Source organism: Elephas maximus, chromosome 9, assembly GCF_024166365.1.
Source record: "Elephas maximus indicus isolate mEleMax1 chromosome 9, mEleMax1 primary haplotype, whole genome shotgun sequence".
Taxonomy (NCBI): Eukaryota; Metazoa; Chordata; class Mammalia; order Proboscidea; family Elephantidae; genus Elephas; species Elephas maximus.
The window spans coordinates 48,921,943-48,939,800 of NC_064827.1; the positions used below are offsets into that span (position 1 = coordinate 48,921,943).

A 17,858-nucleotide genomic window follows, 5' to 3' on the forward strand; every position below is an offset into this window, starting at 1 on the left:
GGGATTAATTGAAGTAAAGTATATTCAAACAATGAAATATTATGCAGCTGTTAAAATTATATTTATTAGAAGTAGATAATGATGGGGGGAAATCCTTACCATATAATGTTAAGTGAAAAAAGTTGGTTATAGACTTGAGTGTCTTCTGTGGTCTTGACTATTTCAAAATACGCACATCCAAAAGGACTAGAAGGAAATATCCTAAATGTTAACAGTTGTTGCCTCAAAGTGTAGAACTGTGGGTGGTTGTTTTCTACCTTGGGGGCTTATGAGATTTTTAAAAATCTCCAGGAAGAGAAAAATAGAAAAAACCCACGCAGCATTCCATCCTGGGACATAACTAATGATGAGATATCTCCACTTCAGTGCCTGAATTTTTCAGGAACCTTTGATAAAACGGATGCCTCGAATCCTGAGCAGATAGTTTAAAAGCACAGTAAAAACAATCATGAAAGAACCCACTGTGGAGTATCCTTAGGATCATTTTGAATGTCAGAGTCAGCCAAGGCAGTACAGTAGAGTGGGTGGGATGAGGGTCCAAGCCTGGATTGGTCAGTGTCTTTGACTAATTTCTTCACTGCTCCCTTTCTCAGTTTACTCATGCAGAAAACCGTTATCAAAATCAGAGTACCTACCTCTTGGGTTGTCGCGAGGATTAACTAAGTTAGTACACAAAAGCTTGACTTAGCATATGGTACATGCTCAGTTGCAGTTGAGGCCCAGATAGGCGTAGGGTTTGCTCAAGGTCACACAGCTCCCAAGGGGTTGGGTAGAGGTGAGAGTCTTGGTCTCTGGACTTTCTGCCCTTGTTCTTTGCACTGTCTGCAACCACCCATCTTCAGACATGAACCAGAAGTTGGGCAGCAAAGCCCACAGTGGTCCAAATGAGGTCATTCCATTTCTAAGGACAGACTATATATTAGAGCTTTTTAGACAACATATAAGGAACATTGTCCTTAAAATGAAATCATATATTTCAAAATCTGTGTTTGTGGAACACTTCTAGTAGAAGATAAAACTGATTGTCAGGTCTGTGTGACTTCAGATACCATGGCCTTCCCACTGGTTGTTTAGCTAACAGTTACCTGGGAGAGTATTATCTGCCAAGTGCAGTGGACACAGCCACTCACCAGACCAGACAGTGTTATCAGAGCTCAGCAGCTCCATGTCCCAAGCACACTTTGACCGACTTTTAACCACATCTTCTTGTCTTAGGCTCAAAGAGGACGTGTGGGAATGAAAGGACAGGCTGGGCCCAAAGGAGAAAAGCTTTGTGTTGTGGCTGTTCTGGAGGACACGTTGGCTCCCAGTCAAGTGCCCTGAGCATTTTATTTGGGGTTAATTTAGTCAGTTCTGATTAAGGTAATTCTAGGAGTTGCAAGGGGACTGAGCCCAACAGAGATGGAATTGAGAGTCTAGGAGAATCGCACAAGCAGCATGGGACTGTGTCCTGGCTAGGTCTCATCTCCTTAGCAACTGGTAACCTTGGCCAAGTCCCTTGACTTCTGAAGGCCTCAGTTTCCCCATATAGAATTGGAGGGTCCTTCTGATTCTGGGGCTCTGTGTCTGAGCTCCAGTCACTGCCTCTGATTTTCTTCCTGGAAAGCGTGGGCCAAACCAGAGCTTCAGAGGCCCACAGACCTGGGTGTATTTGTTAGCTGTAGGACCTCAGGCAAGTTTTTTACCACTTTTTTGCTCCAGTTTCTTCATCTGTAAAGTAGGGGTGGTGATGACTACCCCACAGGACAATAGTCAGGATAAAGGGAGGTGATAGTTTATGAAAAGACTTCATCTGATGTCGGTCACCACAGAAAGATAAGAAATTCCTCTTACTGAGACAACTGCTCTTGTGAAACTATGCAAAGGGGATGTGCCCACAGCCCAAGGATCCCCATATCCTGGGGGCCCTGCCTACGGTCTGCTTTGGCCACAGGCAGCAACTCAGCTGCCTCTGGGGACCCTTCTTCTCTCCACTCTGGCCCTAGCCCTCTGTCCCACCTCACTTCCCCAGGGCTACCCAGGGAGTTGTTTGACTGTGGCACCCCCCACCCAACCCTAGGGCAGACAGGGCTTCCTCTTTGGTGCCTTCTGAGTCTGCCTGCAGCATTTATAGGGAAGAGAGAGGGCTGGGGGCCTGGGGAGGGCGTTCCTCACTCTTCTCTACCTCTGGCTGCCTCAGTGGCTTTTTTTGGGAGAAAATGGACTTCAGATTTCAGCAGGATCTGCTGAGCAGCAGGGGAATGTGAGCGGGGACGTCATACCACACGTTTTGGGGATTTTACACTCCACGTTTCTACTCTTTCTTGGTGGTTTTGTGCATTCTGTCCCCTTATTTATGAAAGCAGCCATCTCTCTGGCTTCTTCCTGACAACCAAATGCCTTCTGGGATGCCACTTTTCCTCATTTTATTCTTTCACTCTCCTTTGCAAATGAGTGCTTCTGCCATTCTAAAAGCTTTTCTTGAGCATCAGCCGTGTGCCAGGCGCTGGGACCTGGAGGCGATTCGTGCACACTGCCTACCCTCCAGGAGCCCATGGTCATGGGCAAGGCAGACCCGTGAATAATTAAGCACCCTTAAAAGTTCCCTGGGTGGTGCAAAAAGTTAACATATTCAGCTGTTAATTGAAAGGTTGGATGCTTAAGGCCACCCAGAGCACCTTGGAAGAAAGACCTGGAGATCTACTTCTGAAAAATCAGCCATTGAAAACCCCATGGAGCACAGTTCTACTCAGACACACATGGGGTCGCCATGAGTTGAAGCCAGCTCAACTGGCAATTTTTTTTTAAGGTTGCAAGGCTGGTGGGAGGAGCTGGGTGAGCAAGACAGGCACCAGAGGGGAACCCATGCTGGGCCTGGCCGGGGAAATCCTAGATGACAAGGGGCATGCGTGTAACACTTTTCCACTGCCCAGCCCTTCCACCTCTCCCCATCCACCCCACCAGTGGGTACGGAAAGTAAGGGCTCCCTAGCCTGAGTGGGCCAAGGCACCCCCATGGCTGTCTCTGTAAAGGACAGTCCCTTTATTCAGTCTTGTGTAACTCCGGTCTTAAATATGAACAGTTTCTATTCAAAAGGAAAAGGGGCAGTGGGAGGGGGTGCCCAGTGCTTCATTGGCCATTTTGTTCTCTTTAGGTTGATGCTGAAGAAGAACTTCTTGGCTTCCCTGAACCTGCTGAGCCTGCTGGACCCACAGTAAGAGTCCCACCCATGCTTGTCACACCCACAGGTTGCAGAAGCCAGGGATGCAGTAAGAATAGCCGCAGGCTGAAGATTCTTTATGGCAGCCATCACAGTACCGCCCAGACAGAGCTCAGGGCTTTCCCCTCTACCTGACCCTATAGTGTACTTAGGAGCAGAATTTGCTTACATCCTGGGCCCTGAATGGCCCACAGGGTCCTCGAACTCAGCGTATCCCAAACCAAGCTTAACGTCTATGTCCTCAGACCTACTCCTCCTCCTGTGGTCCCCAACACTGGGAAAGGCACTAATCTACCTGGTCATCAGGGGAGAAACAAGGAAACCTTCACATGTGGTCCCTCTCCTTCCTTCACATCCACCCAGTGAGTCACCGGGACCCGCCGAGCCTGACTGAGCAGTGTCTCCTCCTCTCTCGGACAATGGCATCAGCCTCCAGCATCAGCATCTTCCTCCTCCCACCCCCCTACACATATCATCATGACCATCCTAAGCCCAGTATAACCCCACAACCCAGCCTTTCAACGGGTGCTCAATACATATGCTTTTAATGATTGAATTAGTCTTAGTCTGGTTCCTGTCTTCATGAATTAAGTACCAGAGAGACATTTTGGCAATTCCCTTTTCTTCTTTGGGAGAATTTGATACCATTCAACAAGTATGCACTGAGTGGCTTCTTGGGGCCAGACCTCCTGCTGGGCACTGGCACCCAGAGTTGTCTCAGGATTGGGCCTCTTCTTGAGATGCCCTAGTCTAGAAGGACCGATAGGCACAAGTAAAACTAAGCTTCAAGTCCAGTGGTTGTGGTGCCCAATAGAGACCTCAACAGAGGTCGGTGGGGACAGAAAGAAGGAGGGATGATTCCACCTGGAAATGGGACGGGGAGGACTTCACAAAGGAAGTGACCATGGAACTGGGCCTTTAGGACGAGAAGGGCTTTGAAAGGCAGGAAAAGAGGCTGAGGAAGTGGGAGAGGGTATATGGTAGAGGACTGGCCGTGTGTCCTCTGCACACCTAGGAGGGGGCGAGAGAGGAGGGTAGCTGTAGAAAGGCGTGGGAGAAAAGTCCGGAAGAAAAGTTGGGAGCAGAAGTCATAGGGCCGCAGAGTATGGGAAAAACTTTTAGTGAACATGGCTGTCCTTGGAAAGTGGCAGTTGAAACCAAGTTGAGATTTTTTTCTCTCTCTAGAAGGAAGCAGAGGCCGAGGGCTCTGGCCTGGCCTGGGGCTCCGACTTGGACTTGGGCTCTGGCTCTGGTGACCTGGTGCACAGTGAGGAGCTGTTAAGAGTGAGTTACATGGGTTAAACGACCTAGTGTCTGGGATTTCCTTCGAAATCATCCAGAAGGGAGAGACGTGGTGGTTGGGTTGTAAATGCAACCAGATTGACCATCACTGATATTGCTGAGGCCAGTGATGGGCTAACTGGCGTTCGTTATAGTTTTCCCTCTACGGTTTCACATGTTTGACATTTTCTACTTTTATGAGCTCCATTTTAAGTGAGCATGAGCTGGACCTCATTTTTAGGGCCTCTTCTTCACTTCCCTCCTTTCCCTGGTAGCCTTCTGGAACAGGCTGTTCCACCACAACCTCTAGCAAAAGGACCACTTGACCGTCACCCCTACAATTTGGCTTTTGCCCCCACTCTCTCCCCTTACTCACTAGAGAGACCTCTTCTCTGGGTAGCATTTCACACTTTGGCTTCCAGATCTTTCTTGAAATCCTACCCTAAGACTACACTCTCTTTACCTCTCCAGGTCACTGTTCCTGTCTGTTTCCCTTTTCCCTCGTTGGCACTTCTTCCCACTCTGGCCTCTACCCAAGGCTGAGGCTCCATTCGTCCCTCTCTGAATTACGCCTGGAAGGACTCCTCCCTTCTCTAGCTGCAGCTATCTAATCTTTCAAGTTGCCGTTGTCAATTTGATCCCATATAGATAGTTCTTAAAAGAGCATAATGCTCAAGGCAGACCTTTTTTTTTTACTAGTTAAGCTAAACTCGTTTGGTTTTAAGGTGATTTCAGCGGATATTTTTGGTTTAAAGTTATCTCAGAGCAATAGTTTCAGGGGTTCATACAGCTTTCATGGCTCCAGAAAGTCTGGAGTCCGTGAGCATTTGAAATTTTGTTCTACATTTTCCCCCTTTTGATCAGGATTCTTCTATGGAATCTCCAATCAGAATGTTCAGTAATGGTAGCTGGGCACCATCCAGTTCTTCTGGTCTTATAGCAGAGAAGGCAGTTGTTCATGGATGCAGTTAGACACTCATTCTATATTCCTCTCCTATTCTTGACTCTCCTTCCTCTGTTGACTAATTAGGTTTTTATTTACGCACATCTAGGGAGAAAACATAAAATAATAGGATCAGGAAGACCTGGATTCAAATGCCAGCTCTTCTATTAATTAGCTATGTGAGTGCGAACCTTTGAGTAAGTCACATCATCTCATAAGCCTCAGTTTCCCCAAGTGCAAAATGGAAATACCAATCCCTGCCTCTGTTATAAGGAATGGAGAGGATGTACAGAACATATGTGCTCAGTGTATATTTATCACTGCCCTCCCCCTAGCCATTTCTAAGAATGTCTGTTTTCCAGGGCCCCCCAGGCCCACCGGGCCCACCTGGCTTGCCCGGGATTCCAGGAACACCAGGAGCTGATGTTTTCATGGGGCCCCCCGGATCTCCTGGCAAGGATGGAGCTGCTGGTGAACCTGGGCCCCCAGTGAGTTTCTGAAGTCAACTCCCATCCCTGTAGCTATGGGGCTTTCTATGGCCAGGGAAGGGTGTCCACATTGCAGACCCTCAGCGCTGGCTAATGCACACAACAGGGAAAGAGCAGCTAGCTAATGTTTGCAAACAGACATCCTCCTCATTGAATCATTACTAAGACTCATGAGAGGTCGCACCAAGAAAAGCATCATCCTACACAGTGTTTTGCTGCTGTATCTTAGTCAGTGTAGGAAACACAGACTATGTAGGATCATAGAATCCTAGGATATCAGCACTGGGCCTGGACTGGGAGACTGTTGGAGACCATCCAGTCCAACTGTGCCAGAACTCCCTGACAGAGGAGAAAACGTGACTCAGAAAGTGAAGGGCACTGGTCCAGAGGTGTACAACTGGCAGTGGCCACACTGTGGCTGAGGACATCCTGGGACCTGGCACAAAGCCCTGGGCTCACTGGCCTCACCCACTGGGTCCCCCCAACCCTGCCCCCCTTTTTCTTTTCCAATAAGAGTTTATTTATTATTCTTATCTCAGATGGAAACCCTGGTGGTGTAGTGGTTAAGGGCTACAGCTACTAACCAAAAGGTCGGCAGTTCAAATCCACCAGGCGCTCCTTGGAAACCCTATGGGACAGTTCTATTCTGTCCTATAGGGTTGCTGTGAGTCAGAATCGACTCGACAGCAATGCGTTTGTTTTTTTGGTTTTATCAGAGATGTTGTGGGCTGATTGCTGTTGTTGATGTTCCCCAGGGCCCAGAAGGACAGCCTGGACTTGATGGAGCCTCCGGACTTCCTGGGATTAAAGGGGAGAAGGTAACAGAAGGTGGGAGGGCTCCAGCACATGGGAGCCCCTGGGGCCATACATCCTCTCTCTGATCTCCGGGCTTGACCCTCCCTCTTATGTGAATGTCACCCCTGCTGATCCTCTCAGCCATCACTGGACTCATTATGCCCAAACCTGAATTCAGCATCTCTATCCATGTGTTCCCAGCTTCGGAGAAGGGCATTACCATCTACCTGGTTACCCAGACTAAAAAACAGTCTTCTCTAACTCCTCCTCTCTCCCCATCTCCTACCACAATTGGTCACTTGCCAAGACTACCCAATCTGACTTCCACATCCCTCATCTTTCTCTGCACGCTGCTCGGACTTCACCCTCTGGCATCTGGCTCCTCACTGGTGCCCCACTCTCTCCACCCACAATCCTTCCTTCACCCAGCTGCCCAGTTTCTCTTCCTGTAGCAGGGTTCTCACCAGGCACTGCCCTCTCCACTGAGGAAACAACACTGGTTCCCCGCTGCCTACGGGACAAAGCCCTAACTATTTGTAATTTGCCATTTGGACGTTCTTCACATGTGCAATTTAGTGGCATTAATTGTATTCATCATGTTTTTCGAACATCACCATTATCTGTTTCCAGCTTTTTCTCTCACCCTTAGCAGAAGTTTGGTGTCTCCTAAGCAGCGAGTCCCCTTTTCCACCCCCTCCCACCTGCCCTTGGTAACCACAAATAACCAGGGCTTCAAACCAGTTCTAAGTGATTCAGTCATGGCCAATGGAAACAAGAGCGGCATGTGCATGGCATAGCAACCAAGTCTCTTGTGCATCAGATTTTGACCTGACTAGGAAACAGACCGGGTCAAAATCCAATGCAAAAGAGATTTGGTTGCTATGAAATGCATATGCTGCCCTTGTTTCTGCATAGGAAGCAGGCAGAAACCCTGCTGACATAGTGGTTAAGTGGTACAGCTGTTAATCAAAAGGCTAGCAGTTCAAATCCACCAGGTGCTCCTTGGAAACTCTATGGGGTAGTTCTACTCTGTCCCAAAGGGTCAGTATGAGTCAGAATCAACTCCACAGCAATGGGTTTGGTTTTTTTTTTTTTTTTTTTTTAAGGATACAGGCAGCAGTGCCCCACTCAAAGATGGCAGCCGAATGCACTGCTTTGAATGTGTGCTGCTCTCCACAGTCCTGCCAATAACCCAGTCTCTAGTATCAGGTTCCTGAAAGTTTCCTGATGTGGGAGGTTGGATTCTTGGCTCTTGAAATTTTTCCAATGCAGTAGGACTGTGGAGAGCAACACACATTCAAAGCAGCACAGTCAGCTGCCCTCTTTGAGCTGGGTGCTGCTGCGTGTTTCCTACACGTTGTCATCGAGTTGATGTCGACTTGTAGCCGCCCTGTAGGACAGACTAGAACTGCCACATAGGGTTTCCAAGGAGCAGCTGGTGGATTAGAACTGCCAGCCTTTTGGTTAGCAGCTGTATCACTTAACCACTGTGCCACCAGGGCTCCACCTGTTTCCTAAAAAAATCCTACTCGGGTCAAAATCCAACGTGCAAGAGATTTGGTTGCTGTGCAACACGTATACTGCCCTTGTTCCCATCGGCAATGACTGAACTGTTTAGAACCCGTTTGAAGCCCTGCAAATAACCTACAAACAGGCCTTCAGGGCCCTTCACCATTTGCACTAACCTGCCTTCCTAGCCCATCTCCACCTCTCCCTCACATGGCCTCCATACCCACAAGCCAGGCCAACCAAAATTCTCTGGGCATGCCCTTCTTTTCAGCCTCCTGGCCTTTGCACGTGGTTTTCTGTCTGTTTGGGATGTCCTTCCCTTTTCCTCATCCTCCACGGCCCAGTTGAGATATAACCTCTGGGAAGCTCTCCCTGACTGCTGACGAGCAGAAAATATTCCTCCTCCTTCTACTCTCCATCAGTACAGCTTTTATTCTGCTGGGACCCCTCTTAGCCAATGACACTAAAGCTGTTAGCTTACCTGCCTGCCCTCCATCCTGGCAAACATGGAGCATGGGGCACTGTCTCTGTATCCTAAGAGTCTGCACAGGCCAATATTAGCGTGTGATGAATGAGGGAAACTTTCTCAGATAATCTACCATTTTAATCTGTCATTCCTGAAGCCTTTCATACTTTCATTCTCTGGGACCCTGTCTGGACGCCCTGAGCTGGTGCTGCGGAAGGATGGGGACAGTGTTCCTATCCATAGGATGCCCCCAATGTGGTTGATGAGATAAGCTATGTCAACAAAAGGGGGCAATAAAGATACAGTGAGCCTCATGCTAGTGGGAGAGTCCTGAGTTTGACTGGAATTCTGTGGAGGAAGGAATTCCATGGAGGGATGGGCCCTCCCAGCTGGATGGGGGTGGGGTTCTTCTGCACACTCCACCTGGATGAAGGCATGGAAAATGCTGACTCAAAAGACACCATCCTCTTCACTGAACTGAATTCCCCATTTCTGTGCGCTCTCAAGTGTGTTTATTTTAATTGAAACAGTACTTGATTTTCCCGGAAGATCATTTCTCAGAAAAAGAGGAAAGAAACAATTGCCAGGCTTTACAGAACTCATTTTACATGTACCATTTCATAAGAGATTAAATTTTGTAGGAAAAATCACAGACCTACACTCATGTTGCCTCTTCTTACCAACTCCCCCTCCCCTCACTCCTCCTACACACTGAGTCTTGAACTTAAAATGTCTCACACCCACATCCACAGCTGCAGCCCCCACACAGGTGCACTCTGTAGCTGCTCAGAGAACCAGCCCTGCGCTGTGCTGCAGGTTTGCCCAGGGCAATTCTGGGAGAGAAAACACATGTGTGTTTGTTGATTTCTGAAATTTGCCAGGTGTCCTAATTTATGTGTGGACGTGATGCTTCCTCAGGAGTCATCACCAAAAAGCCAAACCCTTTGCCGTTGAGTCCGACTTATAGTGACTCTGTAGAGTTCCGAGGAGCGCCTGGTGGATTTGAACTGCTGACCTTTTGGTTAGCAGCTGTAGCTATTAACCACTATGCCACCAGGGTTTCCCGGAAGTCCTTAGGTGGCGCAAATAGTTAAGCACTTGGCTGGTAACCAAATGCTCGGTGGTTCAAATCCACCCAGGGGAGCCTCATGAGAAAGCCCTGGCAGTCTACTTCTGAAAGCTCACAGCTACTGAAAGCCCTGTGAGGTGCAGTCCCACCCCGACACACGTGTCCCCAGGAGTCAGAATGGACTCAACGGCAATGGGTTTGGTTGTTTCTTTTTTTTTTTTTTAAATGATGCTTCAAGTAAGAGCAGACTCTCGAAAGACTCAGAAATTTGCATTTTTCCTTCTGAGGGCTTGAGGGAAACTTGCACGTGACATTGTGAAAAAATAAAAATAAACCAAGGAATATGATTTGGATGTAGAATAAAGAAAACGTGTGTTTCTGTTTATGGCTGAGTAATATTCCCTTACATATATGGGCCACATTTTGTTTACCCATCTGTCCGTTGATGGGAATTGAGATTTTTTTCGTCTTTTGGCTATTGTGAATAGTGCTGCAATGAGCACTGGTGTGCAAGTATCTGAATCCCTGCTTTCAGTTCTTTTTGGGTGTATACCTAGAATGTGGCCCATGTATACAATGTAATATTACATTGAGAAACAAAGTCCTGATACATGTTACAACATGAATGAACCTTGAAAATATCACACTGAGTGAAATAAGTCAGTCACAAAAGGACACACGTTGTATGATTCCACTCATATGAAAGATCTAGAACCAGCAAATGTATACAGACCTCATTTATCAGTGGTCATCAAAGGTGGTGGGAGGGCGGGGGATAAGGAGTCTCACTGCTTAGGAGACACTGAGCTTCCGTTAAGGGTGAAGGAAAAAGCTGGAAACGATAATGGTTTACAACATGATGAAAACAATGTATGTCACTAAATTGCACATGGGAATAATGTTGAAAGAACAAGCGTTTTGTTATAAGTATGTTCACCACAATAAAAAACAAACGAGAGAACACAAAAGGATACACACACACACAAAAGAAAACATATGGGAAAGAAAATACACAACCTCAGGGTTGTTACACAACATCAGATCCAGTGACATGTTAGTCTTTGACTCCCCTCCACAGCTTGCACACCTCCCGTGACGAGGTACTCATTTCCTGCCCAGCAGAGCCTTCCACTGTTGGATGGATACACACACAAGGATGTCTTTCCACATGCCGCTGAGAGAGTGGCCTCCCTTCTCACATGCAGGGCACCTAGCCCAATCTAGGCTGGCATCTAAGTGGGCTCTGAGTACAGAAATTCACTACCACTCTAGCATCCTTTCTGGCAGCCCTCCCCTCTACCTGGGGCTCACAGCTGGCGTCTTTCTGCAGGGTCCACATCCAACCCCCAAGAAATACGAACTGTGGCCCCCACTGAGGGTGCACCTGCAGCCTGCTCCCATGCAAAACCCCACCCCCCATTCTGTCCCGCTAGCTTGTGGTCTTTAGATGTTTCCAGAAGTGTCTCCCAAACTCTAGAGGATACATACAAGTTATTGAAGCCCCTTCCCTTGGCTCAGAGTAGAGGAAGTTCCCCTCCTATCTCTATCACCGGAGGGGTGGAGAAGGGGACCATCCCAGCACACTGACAGCTTGCCAAAGCAATTCTTCCTCTGTGACCTCTCCCTGGTTTTTACACTCGAGCAGGTGATGGGCTAGTACCGTAGTTGAAAAGTGGGTTTCACAGCTTTCAGCATGCCTTGCATAGGGGACTGACCCCTATCGTACCATACTCAGTGGCTTTGAGACATCGGCCAAAACCAGGACAGAAAGAGTCCCGTTTTCATATCCTGTTACTTAAGAGTGCATAGTCTGTGTTTTCTTACCTGTGAGATATATATACATGAGATATATCTGGAGCCCTTACGGTACAGTGGTTAAAAGCTTGGTTGCTAACCAAAAGGTCGGCAGTTCAAATCTACCGGCCGCTCCTTGGAAACCCTGTGGGGCAATTCTACTCTTTCCTATAGGGTTGCTATGAGTCTGAATCCACCTGATGGCAATGGGTTTGGGTTTTGGTTATGAGATATATATTAATTAGCTTTTGATATTTTCTTTTTCAGGGAGCAAGAGGGCCTGATGGCTCAGTTGGTGAAAAGGTAAAAAAAAAAAAAAAAAAAGCTTTTTCCTTCTTCCCCTCCTTCCTATGGTTTACTGTAATTGGACTGTTGGGCTGGAGTATTGAACATATCAGTGTCATGGAGCAGAGAAATTCATCTCAAAGGAGCTTCTCAGGGGAGGAGAACAGCTGGGGGTAAAGTCCCTTTGAGGTGTTCTCCTTCCTCACCCTGTCTCCACAGTGCTTTCAGATGCTGGGAAGCAGCTTATCTCCCAGACAAATGTCAGTTAGCAGGACAGCTGCTCTGCACCGATGAAGCTGCACCGATCAGAGAATTCCTCAGCCTAATTAAGTTCAAAGAATGCCTTTCTGACTCAGGTGTGCGCTGTTCCTTCCCTGAGTGAATGCAGGGCTGGGTAATCAGCCTGTCCTCTTTCTTGCAGGGTGACCCTGGCAGCAGAGGCTTACCAGGACCCCCAGGCAAAAACGGACAAGTTGGCACCCCGGGGCTCATGGGTCCTCCAGGGCCTCCTGGACCACCTGGGCCTCCAGGCCCTGGATGTGCCATCGGACTTGGATTTGAGGTAATTGTCGCTCTTCTTATGGTTAAGGAGCCCTGGTGGTGCAGTGGTTAAGAACTTGGCTGCTAACCAAAAGGTTGTCAGTTCCAATCTACCAGCCACTCCTTGGAAACTCTATGGGGCAGTTCTACTCAGTCCTACAGAGGTTAAAGAACTATGTACACTATCGCTACTGGAAAGGAGGCTATTCTTAGGGTGGGAATTGCTGATTTCCCAACACCACACCCGGCACAGGTAGATGCCCAGGACATGGTGCTTGATCTGAAGTTGTCATTCTTTCTCCTTTCCTAGGATACTGAAGGCTCTGGAAGCATCAGGCTGTTGAGTGAACCCAGAACCTCCTTACCAACAGCTTCAAGTGTAGGTTGATTTTTGAAGCTTTCATTATGAGGGTTGTCATGCTGTCAGGCTGGAGTTAGGGACCCAGGGATGAGAGGCAGACTCCCCTTCCAGAGTCTGGTCCTCTCACTCTCTGTGGGATGTTCTTTCCCTCCAGCTCTGAAAGAGGGATTCGCCTCTCATCGTTCACTCCCATTGCCTGGGACAGAATCAGTGCCAGAGCTTGGGGAGAGATGGAGAAATGGGGCATCAATGGGAGTGAACAAAGTGAGCAGAAGAAAACCAAAGAATTTGTTGTTGTTGTTGTGTTATGTGTGTGTTGTTTGTTTACTTTTTTTTTTTTTTTTTGCAGGGTCTTAAAGGAGAAAAAGGAGACCAGGGACCCAAGGTGAGGTCACAGATCTGAGATGTGTGTGTGTCTCGGGGCGGGGGGCGAGTGTCTTTTCAGCCTGCTTCTAGGACCATTATCCATTTACAGTGAATCTTTCATTTTTTCTCACTCTGGAACCAGGGTGACAGGGGATTGGATGGAGCCAGCATTGTGGGACCCCCGGGGCCCCGGGGGCCACCAGGGCGCATCGAGGTCTTGTCTAGCGTGAGTATCATCCAGATCAGAGCTTGACTCACGTGTTTTTGGCCTTGGTAAAGGGGAGAGGAGGTTGTCCACAAGTTGGCTGCCTTCAGGGCTGCTGTTATGCAGGGAGCATGGAGTGGGTATCTGGTGTCTGGAGCTTCCACCAGCCGGCACACCTGTCTCTTCTTACCCCGTTACCATTGTTCTTTCTCATGGTGCTTCCAGAATGCTCTTTTGGTTGACGGAACATGGGGACCAACTCCAAAAGCAGCCTAGGAATATGAGAGGTATTGGGGTCTTGAGGAAGCCCTGAATAGGCAGCACACAGCCAGGCTCTGAACAAATGGAAAAATAAAATCAAAGACTAAGAGGAAGGCCCAAATACCACCTTTATTACTGATAGAGGTGAAGCTGAAGGACTTAGCCTATGAGAGAGCCAAATGTTCCTGCTAACTGAAGCCCAGATTCGGCAGACTTGCCCACCAGTCCTTGGGCATGCTCCCCGGAGGCAGGCGGATCCCAGGAGGAAGAAGGGTAGGGCTGAACTGAGCATACCCATTTATGCTTCTCCAAACTGCCAATCAGATAGGCCACTCCATCTCCCCAGGGGCAGAGTAACGGGCCAAAGGGAGCTTCTAAATCAGCTGCCTTCATGTCAAAGGCTTGATTTGAAGTGGGGGGAACACATCCCTGCCCCCACCCTCATCAACAGGGAAGTCAGTAAGGTGTCATCATTAAGATCCCTGCGGGGTAGGCCTCCATGTTCTGGACCACCCATCCCTCCTTCAGGTCTTTGTACAGCAATGGCCTGTTCACATGCCTGTCTCCTCCACGTGCTCCTGAGGGTCCTTTTCATCTTTGAATCCCAGTGCGTGGCACATAGTGCATGCTCGGTCACTGTGAGCTGAATGAAATGTTAGATGTTGTGTAATCCTCTTTGGAAATTGAGTAATGGCACACAACAACAGCAAACACCCATCTCCATACCCCCCATATCAGGTCCTGTGCTAGGCCCTGTGGGTACAAAGATAAGTAAGGCACAATCCCTACCTTTGAGGAGTCCCCAGTGCAGGAGGAGAGAATGACTGTAACTGAGAGGCAAAGAAACACAAGTGGGCAAACAAGAGAGGAAAGATGGTTTGGGATAGAGAACTCAAGGAAGGCTTTCTGGAGGAGGTGTCTGTGAGCAGGGACTTGAAAGCCTAGGAGGATTTTACCAGGTTTGCCTGAAGGACAGGGCTTCCAGAGTTTAGGTGGCAGGGCCACCCGGAGCCAGAGCACAGAGGTAGGAACATGTGGGTGTGTCCAAGGCACAGGAGCTGACTGGCGTGGGACAGCCAGCATGGGCTGGGTGGAGAGAGATGGAAATTTGGAGAGAAAGCTGGAATGTGGGCTGGAACCAGATTGCATTCCACTTAATATTAGGACATCACATGTGGGCTCCTAAGAGAAATGATGCCATACTGATAGATGACAGAAAGACAAAAAGCCCCAAATAGTGGGAAGAATGACTAGAACAACAACAACAACAAAAGTATGATTAAAAAATATCAAGTGTGTGGAAGGATGGGGAGACATAGGTACTTTCATATGCTTCTAGTGGAAGCGTAAATTTGCACAGCCCCGTTGGACAGCTTTTTGGCAGTCTGTGAAGACTAAAAATGTCCATAGCCACCAATTTCCCTTGGAAAGATCTCCAAGCTATATACTTGAGTGAAAAAGGCAAGTTGAAGAACAATACAGACAGCCCGATGCAATTTATGTAAAATAACCACACACACACATATACAGGAATACACAGAACAACGCTACATGTTTTCTGTGAGTGTGTGTATGCGTGTATTTAAATTTTTAAAAGGGAGAATACATTCATACATTGTGCCATTAAACATTAATTAAAAGAGGAAAGTGATAAGGCAGCTCAGGGCTGTTCTATAAGAAGTGAGAGGGGTGGGTGGGCTGGCAGTGGGCTTGAGGGTGTTATTTAGGTCTGCCCACGTTCTAACATGCTAAAAAAAAAAAAAAACTAGTGCTGGGTGACTTTAATTAAAGCCTCATTGTCAGGAACAAGGCAGAAAACAAGCCATTGTTTGTCCTCATTGTCTGATTTTTCTTTCAGGCTTTGATCAACATCACCCATGGCTTCGTGAATTTCTCTGACGTTCCTGAACTCATCGGGCCTCCGGTGCGTATCCACAGCTACCCTAGAGTGAGGTTCCTACCCAGATGTCTGTATTGAGACAAATTCCGGTTGGTTTAGAATCCTTTTAGCTCCGGAACCATAGTGCTAGAATATATGAGAGTAAAAAGGAAAGAGAACTTTACGTTCTTGAAAAGTTGCTGTCGCGGCAATCTGGTAGTACAGAGTTTTGTCCAATGCCATGGAACCGTCCACTCCTGTGCATCAGAAATATGTGTACTGGAATTCAGAGAATCGTAAGTAACAAATTGATGTCTGTGCAATGGTTTTTTTTGTGTGTGTGCTTTAGGTGAAAGTTTACAGCTCCAGTTAATTTCTTATACAAAAATTTATACACATATTGTTATGTGACCCTAGTTGCAATCCTTATAATGTGACAGCACGCTTCTCCTTTCCACCCTGGGTTTCCTGTGTCTATTCAGTCAACACTTATCTGCCTTTCTGCCTTCTCATCCCACCTCTGGACAGAAGCTGCCCATTTAATCTCCCGTATCTACTTGCACTAAGAAGCACTCTTTTTTTTTTTTTACTGTGCTTTAGGTAAAAGTTTACAAATCAAGTCAGTCTCTCATACAAAAACTCATATACACCTCGCTCTGTATTCCTAGCCGCTCTCCCCCTAATGAGACAGCACACGCCTCCTCTCTACCCTGTATTCCCCTTGTCCATTCAGCCAGCTTCTGTCCCACTCTGCCTTCTCATCTCGCCTCCAGACAGGAGCTGCCCACATAGCCTCATGTGCCTCCTTGAGCCAAGAAGCTCACTCCTCACCAGTATCATTTTCTGTCTTATAGTCCAGTCCAATCCCTGTCCGAAGAGTTGGCTTCAGGAATGGTTCCAGTCTTGGGCTAACAGAAGGTCTGGGGACCATGACCTTCTGGGTCCCTCCAGTCTCAGTCAGACCATTAAGTCTGGTTTTTTAAGGAGAATTTGAAGTCTGCATCCCACTGTTCTCCTGATCCTTCAGGGATTCTCTGTTGTGTTCCCTGTCATGGCAGTCATCGGTCGTAGCCAGTCACCATCTAGTTCTTCTGCTCTCAGGCTGATGTAGTAGCTGATTTATGTGGCCCTTCCTGTCTCTTGGGCTCATATTTACCTTGTGTCTTCAGTGTTCTTCATTCTCCTTTGCTCCAGGTGGGTTGAGACCAATCGATGCATCTTAGATAGCCACTTGCTAGCTTTTAAGACCCCAAACGCCACTCACCAAAGTGGGAAGAAGTACACTCTTTACAAGTATTATTTTGTTTTATAGTGCAGTCTAATTTTTGTCTGAAGAGTTGGCTTCAGGAATGGTTTTAGTTCTGGGATAACAGAGAGCCCAGGGGCCATGTCTTCTGGGGTTCCTCTAGTCTCAGTCAGACCATTAAGTCTGGTCTTTCTACGTGAATTTGAGTTCTGCACCCCACTTTTCTCCTGCTCATTCAGGGACTCTCTGTTGTGTTCCCTGTCAGGGTGGTCATTGGTGGTAGCCCGGCACCACCTAGTTCTTCTGGTCTCAGGTTTATGTGGTCCTTTTGTCTCTAGGGCTAGTATTTTCCTTGTGTTTTTGGTGTTCTTCATTCTTCTTTGCTCCAGGTGGGTTGGGACCAATTGTTGGATCTTAGATGGCCTTTCAAAAGCTTTTAAGACCCCAGACACCACTCACCAAAGTGGGATGCGGAACGTTTTCTTAATACACATTGTTATGCCAATTGACCAAAATGTCTCCAGAAACCATGGTCCCCAAACCCCTACCCCTGCTACTCTGTCCCTCAAAATATTTGGTTGTGTTCAGGAAACTTCTCAGCTTTTGGTTTAGTCCAGTTGTTCTGACTTCCCCTGTATTATGTGCTGTCCTTCCCTTCACCTAAGATAATTCTTGTCTACTATTTTTTTATCTAGTTAGTGAATGCCCCTCTTCCTCCCTCCCCACCCTCGTAACCATCAAAGAATGTTTTCTTCTATATTTAAACCTTCTTGAGTTCTTATAATAGTGGTCTCATACAATATTTGCCCTTCTCATACAATATTTGCCATTTTGTGACTGTCTAATTTCACTCAGCATAATGCCTTCCAGATTCATCCATGTTGTGAGATGTTTTGCTGATTCACCATTGCTCTTTATCGTTGTGTAGTATTCCATTGTGTAAATATACTGTAATTTGTTTACCATTTGTCCGTTGATGGGCACCTAGGTAGTTTCCATTTTTTGCTATTGTGAACATTGCTGCAATGAACATGGATATGCATATATCTATTCATGTGATGACTCTTATTTCTCTAGTATATATTCCAAGGAGTGGGATTGCTGGATCATATGGTAGTTCTATTTCTAGCTTTTTAAGGAAGCGCCAAATCGATTTCCAAAGTGGTTGCAT

The 17,858-nt window shown here is 47.3% G+C and overlaps 1 protein-coding gene across 2 annotated transcripts in view; it reads left to right on the forward strand.

Moving 5' to 3' along the window:
• Positions 1–17,858, forward strand: part of COL15A1 (collagen type XV alpha 1 chain) — a 120,836-nt gene that overhangs the window by 70,206 nt on the left and 32,772 nt on the right. For both annotated transcript variants that reach the window (XR_007518617.1, XM_049895496.1), the window contains exons 12-21: positions 3,134–3,193; positions 4,385–4,483; positions 5,786–5,911; positions 6,667–6,729; positions 11,812–11,847; positions 12,251–12,391; positions 12,680–12,748; positions 13,080–13,115; positions 13,239–13,322; positions 15,421–15,486. Coding sequence is in view for 1 of the 2 variants with exons in the window: in XM_049895496.1 (XP_049751453.1) it covers positions 3,134–3,193; positions 4,385–4,483; positions 5,786–5,911; positions 6,667–6,729; positions 11,812–11,847; positions 12,251–12,391; positions 12,680–12,748; positions 13,080–13,115; positions 13,239–13,322; positions 15,421–15,486 (780 nt within the window). In the remaining variant the exon portion in view is untranslated. The remainder of the gene's footprint in view (positions 1–3,133; positions 3,194–4,384; positions 4,484–5,785; positions 5,912–6,666; positions 6,730–11,811; positions 11,848–12,250; positions 12,392–12,679; positions 12,749–13,079; positions 13,116–13,238; positions 13,323–15,420; positions 15,487–17,858) is intronic.